Source organism: Amblyomma americanum, chromosome 1, assembly GCF_052857255.1.
Source record: "Amblyomma americanum isolate KBUSLIRL-KWMA chromosome 1, ASM5285725v1, whole genome shotgun sequence".
NCBI classification, from domain to species: Eukaryota; Metazoa; Arthropoda; class Arachnida; order Ixodida; family Ixodidae; genus Amblyomma; species Amblyomma americanum.
The window spans coordinates 409,789,548-409,807,887 of NC_135497.1; the positions used below are offsets into that span (position 1 = coordinate 409,789,548).

The 18,340-nt window shown below is 45.9% G+C and overlaps 1 protein-coding gene across 1 annotated transcript; it reads left to right on the forward strand.

The window, feature by feature from the left end:
* Window positions 1-6,333: 6,333 nt before the first annotated feature.
* Window positions 6,334-17,614, forward strand: LOC144124283 (uncharacterized). Its single transcript, XM_077656924.1, has 4 exons — window positions 6,334-6,660; window positions 11,651-12,473; window positions 13,908-14,788; window positions 17,546-17,614. The coding sequence occupies exons 1-4, from the start codon at window positions 6,334-6,336 to the stop codon at window positions 17,612-17,614; spliced, it is 2,100 nt and encodes a 699-aa protein (XP_077513050.1).
* Window positions 17,615-18,340: the final 726 nt, after the last annotated feature.

Genomic DNA, 18,340 nt, shown 5'->3' on the forward strand with positions numbered 1-18,340 from the left:
CGAAGCCCTTTTTCTTTTCTTTTTTTTGAGTCAAAGGCAACATAGGCGACAGTGTAACCGCGACATGCCTCCACAACGGGTCAATTCAACAGCAGAATTGGCATCTTGTTTGTGCCCTGGTGCATTTCTGGGACGATGAGAATGAATACAAGAACTTTATGTACTCTCAATGTTTACGCGGACAACAAATTCTTCAAAATCAAGAGTGTGGGACCATACTGTGCACTGAATGATGAACTTCTGGTTGAAGAGTGATGCGAGCAATTATACATGTTTTACGATTACGTTGACCTCAACTACGTCAGCTAAATACCTGTTTAATGGACTAGGGCTACCTTTCATTAAAGAGAAAAATTTCCGACGCCCATTTTGAAGGTCGGTGGTGGCGCAAAGAAATTAAATACAAGCAACACATCAAAATTAAAAAAAGTAATTTGCATGGTTTTTGTGGAATTATTCTAATGTAATGTCATTACTCTGTGAAATCAGTAATTTGTAATGCAATTTATTTACTTTTGAGAGATTTCTAGGGAAGTAATTTGTAATGCAATTCAATTACTTTTCAAAAGCAATTTTGGATGTATGGTTGTGAACGAGAGACTGCAAGCCTGGACAACTGCTGTGTGCAGGTTAAAGTGAGCTTTCTTCTCTTGCTAAACATGTTTGGTGTGCTGCACGCGTAATATTATTTCTGGCCAATTTTCTCTGTAATTCGCTACGCATGCAATGTTTAGTCGTAGAGCTCGTGCTAGCGAAACTTTTTTTTCGTTATGCAGACACCTTTGAGGTAAGGTCAGTTTTGCCTCATTGTTCCGGTGTGCGACGCCCGGCTCAATTTACGAAGCTACTTTACTAATGTCCAAAAATTTTAAGAAGTCGAAATGTTTGCTTGCACATGAATGAGCATTTGCATATAAGCGATGGCTCTGCAAAAGGAAATTGTTTTGGGGGTGGTCGTGCGCTGTCATCGGCATTAAAATATATATATATATATATATATATATATATATATATACACACCAAGCGTTTATCTCAATGGTAGTGATTAATCAAACTAGGAAATTTATTGTTAGCCATAAGCGAGCAGCTGCGTGGTAGCCGCAGTTCGTTTTTCCGTTTTTCTCTTCATCCTCGTGTATTGATTTATGGGCACTTCATTTTATGTTCAAGGAAACGTTATTTTAATTGTTATGCAGCGAAAAACTCAATGAAATCCACCTATTTGGACAAGAGTTGCGTGCTCTCAACTGCTCAGTTGTCCAACAAAAGTATATTGCGAAAATTATCGTGCCATAAAACAGTATGTACCTTAAATTCCACATCGTAATTGATAATGTCATTTACGTGCTACACACCTTGCTGTGTCGGTGACTGTTTTCGTCAATAATCTGCTCCACGGAGTGGACCTGATCCACTGTTTGCGCTGCGAGAAAAAAAATATCGCTGTCCGTTAGCTGTTGCTTTGAACCTACAATGCAGTGTACTGTCGCGATAGAAAGAAATGCGAACAGCGCGGCGGTTATGCCCGGCGTGTCTTCCAGCCTAAATGCATGGAGACGCGGGCTCTTGAATCGACCAGACATAAATTTATTGAAACGAAGGCAGAAAGGTGGCCTGCCACACTGCACTGGTGAAGGGGAGGAGAAGAAAGAGGGTGACGATGTGGTGTGAAGGGCGATGTGTATTTGTACGGGGAGGCGCTGTATTTATTGTAGCCTACGAACAGAGTCTGGTATAATCTTAGTAAACAGCGCTCAGTTGGACCCCATTTCATGCCTTCTGCTAAGCGTGGGACACTGCAAAAACTAGTCGGTCTTTGCTTTAGCATATTGATGCGCCTCATCCAAGACGTACAGACCACGGTCTGTAATAATGCCCAAGAATCTGTGGTGGGAGACATAATGTGTCTCCGCTCCGTGTAGTGTTATCGGGTAGCAGGAAAGAGATTTGCGCGTGAATGCGACAGCAGCACACTTTTCCGGTGCTAAGAATAAGCCTTATTGGTGCCGTAGGTGTCTCAGTGTAGGTTTCGCAGCTCGCTGCAATCTCGCATGCATTTGTCGGTGTGTGGAACCAGAAGCCCAGATGCAGATGTCATCAGGATATGTACTGATATGAACGTTAGCTGGTAGTTCAACACAACATTAAATAATGTTGGTCTGAAGGCACCTCTCTGTGGAACTCTGTGGTAGGCCTGATGAGTGGGCTCTGCTTCAGCCGTAGACATGTGAATTGAGCGGCCGCGGAGGCAGCTCACAATCCACAGGCAGAGCCGGCCGCCAACACCCAAGTCGTCAAGTGCATAAATAATGGCGTCATGAAGCACGTTGTCGTAAGCCCTTTTGATGTCGAAGAAGACAGCCGCTTCGAGTTTGCGGTGACGTTTTTTGAGTTCTGCTGTCGCAACAAGGTAGAATGACGCTGTCAACTGAAGGTCGTCCTCGCCGGAACCCGGTTAAATCCGGGTAAAGGGATTTGCTCCCTAGATACAACTCAAGCCTCGCCAACACCATTCGGTCCATAACTTTTCCAACACAGCTTGCAAGGGCAACTGGTCGATATGAGGCAAGCTCATAAGGAGGCTTTCCAGGCTTCAGAAGAGCAACCAGGCGGCTGATCTTCTAGTGTTCTCGGACGTTACCGGAAACCATTGTGTCCTTGTAGTAATTATGCAGCGCAGATCGACCATCCATACCAAGGTGAGAGAGTTGAGTGGGAAATGTCATCAGGACCGGGTGCAGATGGATGCATGCCTACATGAGGCAAGAGGGGCTTCTAATTCAGGCATCGTGAAGAAAAGATCGTAATATTCGTTTTGCGCAGGTGGTCCTAAAGCCTCCGAATTTGATGATGCCTGAGTCGTGCCCACGACCATTTTGCAATTCTTCCGCTACCTAGCCCAGGAAACACACAACCTCTTAAAAGAAGTCTCGATTATACTTTCTAGCTGCTTCACTAACAAAATTTTCATGCTGTTTTAGGTCATCGTAACATTTTATGAAAGGACTCATTGTTTTCAGTCGCTGCTTCGGCCATGCAAGACGAATATGCATATTTTTCAATGATGCTGTGATGGCATTTCAGCATCACGCGAAGCACGCCCCTGGCCACAGGCTGAATTTCAGTTTCGGCTTGCTGTTCTTGCTTTCTTTAAAATGGGTTCACTAAATAACTTGAAAAATGGTTTTTTTGTTGTGTAGAGTGGACTCTATAAAGATGTGATGCTACTGTCAACTTGAAATGTTTGATAAACCTCAGGAGTAGCACTCACTTTAACAGTCCTTGAAGTATTACTGCTAGTCGGACCTCAGTACTTCACCAAGCTCTTTTTTTTTCTTATTCTGTTGAGTAGTCCTTTATAAGTCCTGGCCTTATGATCCACTTATTGCAAGTCCTTTATCTTCGTTGTATGCTGTTCTGTGTTTTGACGATTTCTCTAAAAATGGGATTTGGTGGGATTTTTCTTTCACTCGGAGCATAAAGTGCTTCATAGACCTGTTACACAAAGGGGTGCAATTCTTTCAATACATATCGCATGTTAGTACCTCCGTGTGCAGATGTTTACGCTCACTGCCCGCTTGGTGGGTGTGCTGCATTGTAGTTTTGTCTAGGCACAATATTTGGCTGAAAAGGGTTAGGGCATATTGCTTTCTTAGTAAGCAGAACAAATATTTGTCACTAACTTGTGTTAAGGAAAGCTATCTCCTGGCATTAGGCCTGAATAAATTTTTGGCATTACAAAGAAAGCTAAAGGTGCAGTGGGGTAGGCAACATTTTTGGTATCTTTGTGTAAACATAGTTAAAGCTGACAAATTTTTCCCTTATTGGTTAATAGGTGCTTGGCATTGCTAAGCGAGTATCTCTGTGTCTCAATACTAGATAGCGATCATGCTTAGTGCATTGTTTCTGTTAATTTTCCACCCTCATCAGTACATTGAACAGGCTAATGAGACACATATTTGAACTTGCTTCACTTCTTCCAGAGCAATAATAAAGCATTTAGCTTTAAGTATGTTACTGCTTACAACACAACCTTGCAAAATTGACGGCTTTCTCAAAACAGTTTTCTCGGTGGCAGATGGTCCAGTCTAGTGTCCATAAATATTGGTTTGCAATTCAGCTGTGCACCTGTGCGTAGCGCGTGAGTTTGTGTTGAAGTGGCATAGAAAAATACACTGCTAGAGGACATCACAACTCGGACTGTTTTTGTGGTGAGCGACTAGAGGCCATGCTGTGTTGCTGTTTTAGCAGCATTGTGCATGGATGCTTCCCTGCTGTGGTGTGGTCACTGAGCAAGGCAACCAGACTGGGAGCACATGCAAAAACTGGTTTAGCCTTCATACTGACACAGCTGCTTATTAGCCACAGAACGATGTACAGAAAGGAACCCTTATGGAGGACTAGAAGTGAACTTCTGAAGGCAGTACATTTTATTCCCACTGGCAGCTCTAGCAAGTGGCAAGCAACAAAAAAAATGTTCGCTTTGACACGTTGTACAAAGGTTTGTGGCATGCACACTTAGCTGTCATCAAGCCTTTCTTTTTTTGCTTACCTTGTTCTGCATACTCGGGGATTTTCTCCTGCAGCCTCATCAGTGGTTCCGAAACTGTGCCATATTGTGTCTCCCGCCAGGCCTCGTACATATAATAAACAGTCCTTTTCGTTGGGTTTAGTGCACCACTGGCAAGTTTCAGCAGGCTTCCAATGTCGTCTTCAACACACAACGACCCTTCGTGCAGGCGTATCGCATCAGCCGGAGTAAGTCCATCAGTGAATTAAGTACTGGTGAAAAAGTTGTTTGTTTCCTCACTGCATCGCAGAAGGTGGAGAGCGGCTGCACTCTCCGTTGCATGGTTGTGCTGGGTGTGCAACTTGATTTATGCACACAGCGGAGGGTTTCTTCGGAGATACGCATCATTCTTTTGGGTGTTGTAGTTGACTTTTTTATCTTTATATTGATCATTGCATTGCAGTTTGTTGTGCATTTGGTGTTTTTTTTTGTTAAGGCAGTGGAGGCGGCACCTCCAAACTTTGTGACACCATTCTGCAAAGGACACATGTTCATTCTATAAAACACCACATTCTTCAATTTTCTAATCTGCACATTGATATATACTTCAAACTAATGTTAGGTGTTCATATTTCGCTACCATTGTTAAAAACTTCTATAAAACACCACTTTCTTCAATTTTCTAATCTGTGCATTGATATACTTAGACAGACTAATGTTAGGTGTGCATATTTCGCTACCATTGTTAAAAACTCCATCGTGCAAACTACTGGCCTATTTTTGCATGTATCCTGCCACACTGCTCACCACAACCTTAAATTATAGTAAACAAAACTATTTACCAGAATATAACTACAAATCATTACTCATGTGCAAAGTCCAGCCTGCAACAAATTTATGCTAACAGCAGTGTTATAATTTGTTTCTGAAACAGCACTGTCGTTCCAGGTAAGGTAGCTTTCCCGCATCGCATGTTAACCGTAATTTCGTGTCGCGAGGGTTTCTAACAAAAACTAATTGAAGTTATGTAATGCAGCACTTGAGATGCTATTCGGCGAAGATGGGGAAATAATGTGGGAAAGGTAGCTTGTGGTTGTGCACTGCTGCTGCTTAGACCATATTTCGCGACGTGAAGCTTGCTTTCCTGCAAAGCTAAGGCTCGTCCACAAATGAAACTACCTTGCAGTTCAATTCCCCCTTCCCGAGGGTGGTAATGAAAGTCGTGACAATTTTTTACCTTGAAGGATTTTCATGAACTGCTAACGAGAATTTTTTTTAATGCGTTTGCGGGCGACCCGGATCATGATCGCACAATGTATGTGCCGAGAGCGCGGAGTAAACAATTCAGACCTACTTTTGACATTTGCCCTCCTCTTGGGCGCTGTAGATGATCCATGATGTATTCGTAGCAGCGCTGTAACGTTTCACCCACTCCGAGGCCCCTTCTTCACTGGGAAAGTCACTTCGTAAAACGACAGTATGTGCTGCCGAAGCAGCAACATCCCGGAGGCATTGCCAACCGAACCCAAGGCCCTCCTCGGGAGGAGCAAGCATGGTTTCGTTGAACTTTTTTCCATACTGAACTTGAATCAACGTCAGCGAGCTCCCGCAACTCGGAAGGAAATCGAGCACGGCGAAACCGCGCACGTATGCAGACGAAAGACAGCCACTGAAAATACAGTGAGGGGGGTGGAAAGCAGAAATTCTCTATTCTTTCCCCAAGCACGCGCCAGAAGCTGGGTCGTCCATTTCTCTGGAGAGGTCGTCTCCGTGGGAAGTAGTGATTTACTGAGAGGCGTGACGCCCGCGCTTAGGGTGCCTCGATGCCAGCTACCCGCGCTAATCCTTCCGGCGCCGACTCATCCCCTGCTGACCGGCCGTGCACGAGGGGTAGAACAGTGACGGTGCATCGCGCGTTTCGGACGCTGCCCAAAGCCGTGGGAAAATTGGGGAAGAACCCCGAACTGCCTTGTCAGAGCCGACGACCTTTTCCCGCTGAAGAAATTCCTTTTGCTGTCAGCGGAGACGGCAATGCCTATGCGTGGAAGCTTCTATGGGGCATCAATGGAATGCACATGCAGCGAGCTGCGTACGCGGAACCACGCGCCCGGCACGCTCCAGGAGGTGCGAGGTCCACAGTGTTCAGGCCGGTGAGCCCTGGGCTCCGTCCACTTGTACATACGGTGCCATTGCACTGCTATTAGTTTAAACTGGGCGATAGCTGGTTTAGTAAAGCTCTGCCCAATTATCGAATGGGTTAAAACCCGCTGCAAACAAAGACATAGGAGGAGCGCGCCAAGTCTCAGTCTCGACCGCTTTTAAACAGCCTTTTTGTTAAACTGCATTATTCTCACTGCCTTGTATTTCAATCCCGTCTTAATTAAGTTTTGTCTTGAGAAGTTGGAATTGCTGCCCCAACCGGCAACGTGCCGCCGGACGAAGGTCTGAAGGCTCTTCGTACTGCTAACCGCCGTGTATTTTCGATCACCGGCCAGCGTGCCGCCATCATTCACCGCTCGCGACGTGCAACCGATCGACCAGCCCAATCCGGCCATCCCATCAAAGAAGGATTCGGAAAGCTTAACTGGTGCCGTGACCAGGATTGATTGGAACTTCTCAACTCATCCCATACGTGAAAGGCGTGACATGGCCGCTTGATGCAAAGCGCGATTTTCTTTGCATCAAGCGGTCGCCTAACCCGCGCAGGAGGCTTCTACTCGAGTCGTGGCGCATCCAACAGACACGGAAGAATGTGAATCGCTCCCTGGGGACACTTCCCTCTTCCTAAATCCATGGTTTGCGGCCACTGACCGGAGGTCTTCCACACAAGCGCAAAGACGGGTTCGATCCCGGCCGCGGTGGTCGAATTTCGATGGAGGCGAAATTCTAGAGGCCTGTGTGCTGTGCGATGTCAGTGCACGTTAAAGAACCCCAGGTGGTCGAAATTATTCCGGAGCCCTCCACTGCGGCGTCCCTCATAGCCGGAGTCGCTTTGGGACGCTAAACCCCCCTAAACCATAACCTAGCTTTTCAGGCTCATTTCTGCGTACAAAGAAAAATTTCGTCTTCATTGTGTATGTGTAGGAATCCAGTGGTTGGCTTATTGCAACCCAAAACGCATAGGTCGTTTATGCTAAATTTCAGTTATGGTTGGAGATAAAGACAGAAAGGCACTGAGGTTAACTAGGCAGCGCCCAGTATGCTACCCTACACGTGGGAAGGGGAACGGAGGGAGAGGGGGGATGGTTGGAAATTCTCATCTGTCAGGTGGGCTCTACCTGAGGGATCAGGGGATCTCATTAACACATAAATGTAGATATTATGGGCAATGAGCCTGCAGCGTTCACAAGTGCTTCGAAAACGTGCTACAAGGTACGTAATGCTTTCGGAAATGGAAGCACATGAACGTGAAAATATGAAACGTTATTTTCATTGACATTTACTTTTAAAAACAGCGATACCTGGCAGTCAGCTTTGGCAGGGGCTACCGGGCGGCGCGTTTAAACAAAAATTGCCGGAAATTTTTTCTCGTTTTACACCGTACCTATCCAGGCAGTCGTTCGTTAACAGTTGGCAAGTGCTTTAGAGAAAAAAATTACAAAGTATGCTGCGTCATTCCGACGCTATCGCTTTTAAAACGTCACAATAAATGTGTGTTGCGAATGCGCGCATGCTCCCGACAGGCGCTCCAACAGCAGGGTGTTGCACCAAGTTCTCGAGGAGTCCGATGTGCTGCAGCGTGTACTACATTTACTCGTTAATGTTAGCAATCGTTCAAATTAGTCAACACACCCATACGTGAAAAGTTCACAAACGGCGCGACCGAAAGCGAAACGCTCTCGACAGCGTAGATAACTCTAAAACGCCCCGTATGTAAGTAAACACTGGTTTCTTGCTGTTTTCACCTTTGTTCTGAAAAAAGTGCCCTAGCAATAGTAAAAGTAGCTTATTTGTCAACAGAAAGTGCCAATAATGCAGACGTGCACACGCGGCTATAGTGCCTAGAATATACTATAACGCGGCACAAGCAAAAGCGGTAGATGGCGCGTTATGCGCAGCCGATGTAGGCTGCGGATTGCTGTTGAGAAGTTTTAATGCAGCAGACCATTTTATTAACAGTGCATTCTAGTTTGTGCAATATGTGCTATGCTCGAATAAACGTAAGCGGCGTAGTCGTTTTGTTTTGCTTGTGTTTAGTGACGTCACCGGAACTTCCGCTGCTGCATCTTCGGGTCTGGAAAACAAGCGATTGCGGGTCGGTGGGCTGGAAACGCTGATTGGCCCCAAAAAAGTGACGTCACGCCTCTAACGTCATGGTCACGTGACTTTTAATGACGTCATGTCCGGTTGGGGACAGACACATTTTCCCTAGAGTTTTCTCAGAATTCCCCACGTTTGTGACAGCGCGCGCGGGATGCGTATTTACGTTTGCTAGCCGCTGCAGACAAGACCAATGTTGCCCGTTCCCGACAAGTGCAATGTTGCCAAAACAGACGCTGCAGCCAAGTTCAGTGTTGCCCACGCCCGTTCCCGACAAGTGCAATGTTGCCAAAACCGCTGCCGCGTATTTCCGTTTGCTGGCCGTTCCGTTTGCTAGCCGTTCCCCAGCGTCTGCACAACTTATATTGTAGTAACGCTAGCCTGCGTCTGCACAAGTTGTATTGTAACGCTAGCCTGCGTCTGCACAAGTTTTATTGTAATAACGCTAGCCTGGCCTGCATTTGTGCGAATAGGTGAGTGTCACCGGCAGTGTTATATTGTAGTAACGCTAGCCTGCGTCTGCACAAGTTCCCCGCGTCTGCACAAGTTGTATTGTAGTAACGCTAGCCTGGCCTACATTTGTGTGAATAGGTGAGTGTCACCGCCAGTGTGTGAAATTCCTGGCCTTTCACAAACGTTCATATCTATCTCATACCTCTCATGAAAGCTGCGCGCGGTTACGGGTGACGCCGTCGCATGATTGTTTAGGCGAAACTGAAATAAAGGAGCTGAAGTGACAATTGTGTCAGGTAACCTAGAACAGTGCACTGGGCTGTAAGATCATTGCCTTTATACACTGTTGCAAACAGTTTCATGATGGCATATACTTGCTGTCGGCATACCCTTGCTGTCTTATCTTCACATTGGACACAGGAATGGAAAAATCCCACTAAGCGCAACCTCCCATACCTAAACTGTTCAGAGTGCAAACAGTAGCCATTATTAATATTGCATCCACTGCTCTGTGTCTAATCTGAGCTCGATGTGGCATCCACATGTTTTCTGCAATCTGTGATCTGGTAGGTCCTAAACATAGGTGATAATGCTGCTTGGTTTATGTGCTTGCTCCTTTTCTCCAATGCATAATGACTCTTTTGGTGTTTTTTAAAGTGAGCCGCCCTTTGGTGGTTGCTTATATAGTGTCCTCAGAATAAAAAAGAAAAAGGTGGCTACTTCTCTGAACATCAATATTTATTTTTTATTTAACAGTTACTTGCACCACCCCATAGGACATTACAGCAAGCTGTTCCACTCTAAGATAGGTAAAAAACAGAAGAATAGAAAACATCACCCTTTAAGGAAAGCTCTTTCACCTTGAAATGCTTCAATATGTAATTAAGTTGGTTGATTTCCTGGTGGAAATCAAGCAGCACTGTTGTGAATTTTTTCAATTTACTTATAAGTGGCCATGTCTGCAAGCCCCAACAGACACATCCATATTCAAGTATTGATCACACATGACTATCAGCTGTATTCTGAAATCACTTTGCAAATGACCGAATCTCTACTGTAATAAACCCAGAACTGATGGCTGCCTTGTTCCCAATGTAATTCAGTTGCTTATTCCAAGGCCCGAGATAAAAAGCACTCCTAAGCATAAATTTCTTGCTTGTTCTTAAAGTAATATTTAACTCTGTACCTATCAAAGTCATTACAGCACTGTCTTGTAAAGGTGATGTGAACAGTTTGCAAAGCTTTTAGCAAAGTAGGTGAATCATACACAATTTGTGAATTACACTGGAGGAATATCATCAGGACCAAATACCTTGGCCTGATTAACATCTTGCAATAATATACCAATCCCGTTAACACAAAATATGATCTCCAGCATGCGGTCTAGCTTAGCAGCCAGTGTGAATCTAACAGTATGTGAGCAAGACGGCATGCAGATGACGAATAACCACTGCAAAGTTTTGTTTGACATACATTATTGTTTATTCAAAAACTAGTGCAGGCATGAGGTAAATTAGTAGAAGAGGAGGCCCCAAGTAGAAACTGTCGTGGGGACCTCCTGTTATTAATTGTATATATGACGCATGATAAACATATGGAAGATAGTAACTGCATATCGGAAAACAGGTGCGGTGGAAATTAACAATCACAAGAAAAAATTTGATTAAGTATGCTCAATTTTGCAAACTCATTAAGGAACACGGCAAAAAGAGAACACTACTATACAAAAGCACTCGAGCAATAAAAGCCATATACAATAAATACAGGGTTCATTGGCATGGCAAATTATGGTAATTAAAAAGTACACACTCTTTCAACCTTTTATGGAATGATGCTTCTGTACTAGATGATGTGATGATTGTTAGCAGAGAGTTGCAGACAGTGATTGCTGAGAATGATGAATAAATACGAAACTAGAATATATATCACGACTTTTCAAGCCAGGTATACAGATGTTGTCCTCATGAAAAAAAAAATCAGGGTGTAGTGTACAGTATGCATGCATAGACTGTGACCAAGTGTATGTGGGTGCAAGTGGAAATTTCGTTGAAAGGTTGAAACAACACCAGTATGATGTTGCAAACAAGGAAGCTTCGTCAAATGCACTCGCCGAACATTCTGAAAGCAGGCAGCATGATATAGATTGGAGCAACGCGTGCATTTTGAAAACAGAAAATAATCTGCAGAGCCGTCTATATCTAGAATCCTTAATCATTCAGACAACCGAACATACTCTTAATCGCACTGACGGAGCACTTCCTGGTGCATACGCCCGCTGCCTAGGGCACATTTTCAAGCTTAAATAGCCAGCCTTTCACATCTGTACCTGTTTGTGAACAAGGTTCCCGTGTGGAAGCCGAAACGTCATTTAGGAGTTCATTTTATTTTCGTCGGTGTTCTGCCTTCTTCATGTACACCCCCAACCAGATGGGTTTCCGTCCAACCCTCGAGTTCATCAACTTACACCGGTCGTATGGCCAAAGAGCAATCACCGAAATCTGTCGATTTACTTCCGTGACCACTCGAGCGGCATCATTCAAATGGTCACTTGAACTTCAGCATGACATATGCAAGACCCTTGGCCTCATTCCTCAGTCCCTCCGCCTCAACAGGCCCGTTTCAACAAGTTTCGGCTACAGCATTGTCGCCAAGGCTGAACGATTTCTACTACAGGCAAGAATTTTGGATTGCAAACAAACTATTAGGAAACTAGAAAACAAAGCTTTCTTTGCACGGTGCCGGCTAGAGTGCCAGTACTCGGCAGTATTCCTAAGTGTGCAGCTACACGCCAATTTTCAGGCCAAATTATCTGCAGCCAGAGCAGAACAGTCCCACGAAGACGAACTCTACAGGCTCACACATCAGGATAGGCCTGCACACAGCAACGTCACTTTGTCAACAGTCCACAGCCTGTACTCTCATAAGCCTGATCCTGCTCTAATGTCTGTACTCAGCCTGGGCCTAAACTTCAAGTGGCACCGGCCCCAGACCAAAGAAAATATTCTATACGCAGTGGAGAACGCAATCAGCAAGGTGGAACCTTCCCGCCGCGAAGAAGCACGTACTCGCACACTCGGCGCTCTTTTGAGGCTGCGGCCGCTTCAGGCCTCCTCGACACTCTCTTCAGTTCAGTGCAACGCCATCAAGCAGCTCCAGGCTAATGCCGATTTGGTCATTCTACCAGCTGACAAAGGAAATGCCACTGTTCTTCTCGACAAGGTCACCTACAAGACCAAATGCTGGCCCTGCTGTATGACCAGAGCACTTACGTGTGTGTCAAGAGGGATCAAATGGCAAAGATACAGGCACAGTTGCATGCCTGTATCTTACAGGCCATGCCCTTTCTTACCGGCTGCAGCGGAGGACCTCCTCTACAACAGCTGAGCTTCACGGCATTAAGGAAGCTGTTTCTTACATCCTGCGCCGAACCGCCGGCCGTTGGGTTATCTTCACCGATTCAAAAGCATCTCTGCAGATCCTGGCCAACCTGCTGAAGAAAACGAATCACTAGCCAGTTTCCCTGGACATTGGGTATATCCATCATTTAGCTATTGCCGCAGGCCACTGCATAACATTTCAATGGGTACCTGCTCACTGTGGCATTATGGCTAATGAAAAAGCAGATGAAGCGGCCCGTAAGGGCCATCAACATCAGAGATACATTCGAAGTTTTCTCACGAAATCTGATGCGTCCCAAATGGCTAAAAGTTTTGCGTACGAAGAAACATATCGGCTTTGGAATTTGCCGACACATCAGTACCAATTTCTTCACTCAATCGACCCACATCTTAGATCAAGACTCTCACCCAGAATTCCTCGACAACTCGAAACACTTTATCACCGACTTCGTCTGAATGCTGCATATACAAATGGCCTGCGATACCGTTTTGGACAAATGAACAGTCCGCATTGTGACAACTGTGCGATAGAAACTGTGGAACATATCCTGCTTGAGAGCCCTGCGTATGCTAACGAGCGTGCGTACTATGAACATTGCATGCAGAAGCTCTGCCCAGTGCCCCTAACAATGGACAAAGTTTTAGGCCCCTTAGCCTGCTTCAGGCAACAGAGACTTGCAATGAACTTTCTTTTTACATATTTAAAAGACATTGGACATCTCGATAAGCTCTAAATTCACTTGCAGGTTACCTTCATGCATTCTTCTTGCAGTGAACTTCGTCAGCCCATTCGTCGGACTATGCACTCCATCATTCCATAGGTTACATCAATACTCGCCACTGCATCCTTAGTACCCATTTCATGGCTGCATTTTATCTTCGTTTTTTTTCCCACCTCTTCCACGCTGCTCTCCTTCAGTCTTTATCTCCCAAATTCCCCTCCCTACGCAGAGTAGCATGCCAGCGATATTGAAACGCCGGCTAAATTCTCTGTTTCTTCATTAAAGAGTCTCTCTCTCTCTCAGTTGCAAAAGCTTCTATCACACCTTTTGTGGTGCCACCCCAACATAAGTCCTTCTGCTTAGCGCTACTATGTCACAATGGCTCAGCACCAGCGTTCTATGGCCTTCCTAAGATACACAAAACCGATGTTTCAGTGAGGCCTGTCGCACATTTTACCAGTTTACCACTCTACAAGCTCTCTGGCTTCCTGCACCACATACTGGCTCCGCTCATCGGAAGAACCCCGACCAGTGTGCCTCATTCTGCTGACTTTATATAAAAAGTTCGAAACGTGCGTCTTGACAACTGTGATATGATGGTCTCTTTTGATGTCAAGACACTCTTCATGAGTGTTTCAACTGACTTAGCAGTCGAGGTTTGCACGGCGGCCCTAGAATCTGATGCTACTTCGCCTGGCAGGTCGCCAATCGATGTGCCAGATCTCGGGCGACTCCGGCGTTTCTGCCTGAGTAACACATATTTTACTTTCGACCAGGTGTTTTACAAACAGGTTCACGGCACAGCCATGGGTGCTTCAGTTTCTGTTACCGCTGCAAACCTAACAATGGAATGGCCTGAAAGCCACGCACTAAATTCATTCAGCCCACAGCCAAAGATTTTTGTGTGGTACGTTGATGACTGCTTTGCTATTATCAAGAAGGATGTTTTATTTGATTTCACAGCGCATCTTAACAGCACCGAAAGAGCCGTCCAGTTCACAGTCGAAAAAGAAGAGAATGGACAGCTTCCGTTTTTGGATGTCTTAGTGAAACGAAGCCAATCCATGCTCTCATCCAAAGTGTACAGGGAGAGCACTCATACTGGCTGCTATCCTCACTTTCACTCCTTTCACCCAGCCTCTCACAAGAGATCAGTAGTTGCCTCACTATTTCTTCAAGCAAACCGCATCTGCACAGAGCCAGAGGATGTGAAGGCCGACCGTCAAGGTGTTCGCAAGGACTTCTCCGAATGTGGCTACCTGTTGCCTTTCGTCAACGCTGTGGAACGCAAACTGTTACAACCCCCACGATCTGACAGTGGCTCAGCCGCCAAAAAACGTGGACCTGTGCCATATGTGCCCGGGTTCAATGATGCCTTGGCACGCATCTTGCGATCTTATGACGCTGAGGTGTCACACGTGGCGGCGAAAAAGTTGCTCGTCAATGTAAAAAGACTGCCTGCCGAAAGAAAAATTTCCGGGCGTAGTGTACACTATACCGTGCAGAGACTGTAACTATGTGTATGTAGGTGAAAGTGGAAACTTTGTTAAAAGGTTGAGACAACACTTGCATGCTGTTGCAGACAAGAAAGCCTCGTCAAATGCACTAGACTCCTTAGCCATTCAAACGACCGAACACACTCTTAATCGCACTGACGGGGCACTTCCTAGTGCATAAGCCCACTGCCTAGGGCACATTTTCAAGCTTAAATAGCCAGCATTTCACGTCTGCACCTTTTTGTGAACAAGGCTCCCGTGTGAGAGCCGAAACGTCATTTAGGAGTTCATTTTATTTTGGCCGGTGTTCTGCCTTCTCGATGTACAGCCCCGACCAAACAGGTTTCCGTCCAACCCTCGACTTCATGCAGGAAGCATATACTGTCTAGAAAGCCCAAGAGGGAGCCTAAATTCAAACGTCAACATGTGTTAGTTCATGCTGTAGGTCATCCTGCTAGGACTGCAGCCACTGTGAAAAAATGTGAAGCTGCTTTCATGCATGTTGCACAAAGCATTATCTAACATTATCTCTAATCCCAAGTTTCAGTGTACTCCGGAAATGCAGAAAGTTGACCCCGAGAAACTGCCAGAAAGCACATGTTAGGTCCAACAGGTTTGCAGCATAAGAATCCAGTTATCTAAAAGCTTCCTGCTACATTTTATTCCATTGCAAAGAAAGTAAATTCGAACACTCTGTGAACTGCAGCAAATAGCCTGCTAAATATACCTGTTAAATGAAACAGGTGCAATCAGACTCCACAGCCTTGGCAAAAGAAAAATAGGAAATTAGAAGGGGGTAGGTAATGCAGGCAGCACTGCAGCAAAAACCCTCTAGCAACCAAACAGTAAACATGAACGTTCATCGTGAGAGGCACTGAATGGAACTGTAAAGTGAGAGTGCGATTGATTTGTGTCTTAAGTCTGTGTACACAATGCTGTATCAAAAGTATCGTTACAATAGGATGCGTATATTCTCAAAGACTGAATAGGAAATTCCTGTTGACAGTGTCAGCATGGAGCCTCTTGTTTTGTTTTGAGTTTCAGATTGATAACTGTTTTGGGGCAAGGAGAATGTTGGGGAATGGAAGATGCTCTTGGAATGCACATTCACAATGTAGCTCAAAGTGTTTAAGGGAAACACTCAAGGTGAAGTGCATTTCAATTAGGCAGTAATTACTCATGAGTTTCTACTTGATCACATTTATACGGTTGCAGAGCAAAGCTAGACAGCTTTTTCAGAAACTTTGCAGCTGAAGGAAAATTCGTCTTAGTCTGGGGTAGAACCAGGGACCACAGCCTGCCTGGGCAGTCACTCTACTTTTAAGCTAACCAGGATGCCTAGCAGATGCCATGGTGCACGAGGCCATATTGACCAACAACCTGAAGCAAGAACGGTGTTAGTCTCGCTCTGAGCTGTTCATCAATTAGCTCTCTTTACCTAAATGGTTTGAAGGTTCAGACACCATGAGACACAGTACTGGAAATAGTTCAGGATAGCCCTTAGCCTTTTGCTTGTAACAGCCTATGCAGAAGTTCTCGAGGCAGCATGGTCACACTACGTTAAGTGTATGTCTTCAGTCTTCTTTATATGCTTTAAATTAATCCGGAGCCCTCCACTAAGGTGACCCTTGTAGCCGGCAGGTTGTTTTGGGATGTTAAACCCTACAATTTACAAATTTTCCTCGCACGGTACGCTGGAGCCGTAGATGGGGAAGAGAGAAAGTCAAAAAGAGAGGCACTCCATTGATATTCACGCTGCTCAGAAGGCATGCCGGAGGTGGTGAGCGAAGGTGCAGCGGATTCGAGGGTAGAGAGGCTGGCAAGCTCGGCCAGTAGCGGGGAGCGGGACAAGGCAAGATATACGACACGTATGTTATATTCTTGTAGACGGAGATCCCATCGCACAAGGCGAGCGCAGGGATCTTTTAGCGAAGGAAGCCAACATAGGGCATGATGGTTGGTGACCACATCAAAAGGACGGCCATTGTGATAGAGTCGAAACTTGCCAAGAGCCCAGACAATGGCTAAGCACTCTTTTTTCTACCACGGAGTAGTTGGATTCGGCTTTTGTGAGGGTGCGGCAGGGGTCAGCAACCACATATTCCTCGAATCCAGACTTGCGTTGGGCGAGCACAGCCCCGAGGCCAATGCCACTGGCGTCCGTGTGTACTTCGGTTGGGTCTTGCAGGTCGAAGTGACGCAAGGTGGGTGGTGTCTTGAGGAGACTGCGCGTCGTCGCAGGCAGGCAACCAACTCGAAAAACCTATGTTGCTGCTGAGAAGCTGAGTTAAAGGGGCAACAATGGCCGTAAAGTTGTGAATAAAACGTCGAAAATAGGAACAGAGGCCTAGGAAGCTGCACAATTCCTTAATGCAAGTATGTGTTGGAAACGCAGTCACAGCACGAAGTTTGCTTGTGTCGGGGCGGACGCCTCCTTCTGACACAACGTGGCCTAAAATTTTCAATTCACAAGCAGCAAATCGACACTTTTTTAATTTCAGCTGAAGGCTGGCGTTCTTGAGGCAGGTTAAGATGTGCTTCAGTCGGGACAGATGAGTTGCAAAGTCGGGCGAAAAGATCACGATGTCGTCGATATAACAGAGGGCACGGCTTCCATTTCAGGCAGTGCAGAATGGTGTTCATCATGCACTCGAAAGTAGTTGGAGCATTACAGAGGCCAAAAGGCATGACGTTAAATTCATACAGGCCATCAGGGGTCACAAGTGCGGTTTAAGGGTGATCGTCAGATACCAGGGGACCTACCAGTACCCATAGCGTAAATCGAGAGAAGCGAAATGTTCTACTCCTTGGAGGCAATCCAGAGCATCATCAGTGCGGGGATGAGGGTAAACATCCTTTCGCGTGATCTTATTCAGGTGGCGGTAATCAATGCAGAAGCGAGTAGAGCCGTCTTTCTTCTTCACGAGTACCACGGGTGAGGCCCAGGGACTGTGTGAGGCTTGAATCACGCCGCTCTGAAGCATGGTGTCACCTTGTTCTTGAATAACATGCCACTCACTGGCGGAGACACGATATGGGCACTGACACAGAGGGGCGCGGTCACCGGTGGCGATGTGGTGGGCGACAGTCGACGTGCGGGTTAAAGCGGTCTGGTGTGAATCGGAGGAGGAACGAAAGTGATGAAGCAGCTCGAGAAGTTGAGTGTGTTGAGGTGCAGGGAGAGAGGCGTTGATGGCGGGAAGGAAAACGTCTGGATGCGAAGTGTCGAGGGCAGGAATCAGCGGGCTGATGGCATCTACGTCGAGGGACGGCGAATCATCAGTCTCTTCGTGATAGAGAATGAAATCAATGATTTAAACAGTTCCGAAACACTCACTGCAACGCACAGTGGAAGCATATGTAAATGGATTCGTCACGAACAACGCGCTAAGGCCAGATGTCAGGGTGAGGATGACGTAAGGTATGGGCACGTACTTGCGGCACAAAAAGAGGTGCGATGGTGTAAAAAAGTATGTTGCCATCGCAAACAAGGTCAGAAGT

Coding starts and splice junctions, on each gene's coding strand:
- LOC144124283 (XM_077656924.1), top strand. CDS start 6,334: ATGCCAGCTACCCGCGCTAATCCTTCCGGCGCCGACTCATCCCCTGCT. Junction 6,661..11,650: donor GGTCCACAGTGTTCAGGCCG/GTGAGCCCTGGG, acceptor ACCCCCAACCAG/ATGGGTTTCCGTCCAACCCT. Junction 14,789..17,545: donor CGAAAAAGTTGCTCGTCAAT/GTAAAAAGACTG, acceptor AAATTCATACAG/GCCATCAGGGGTCACAAGTG.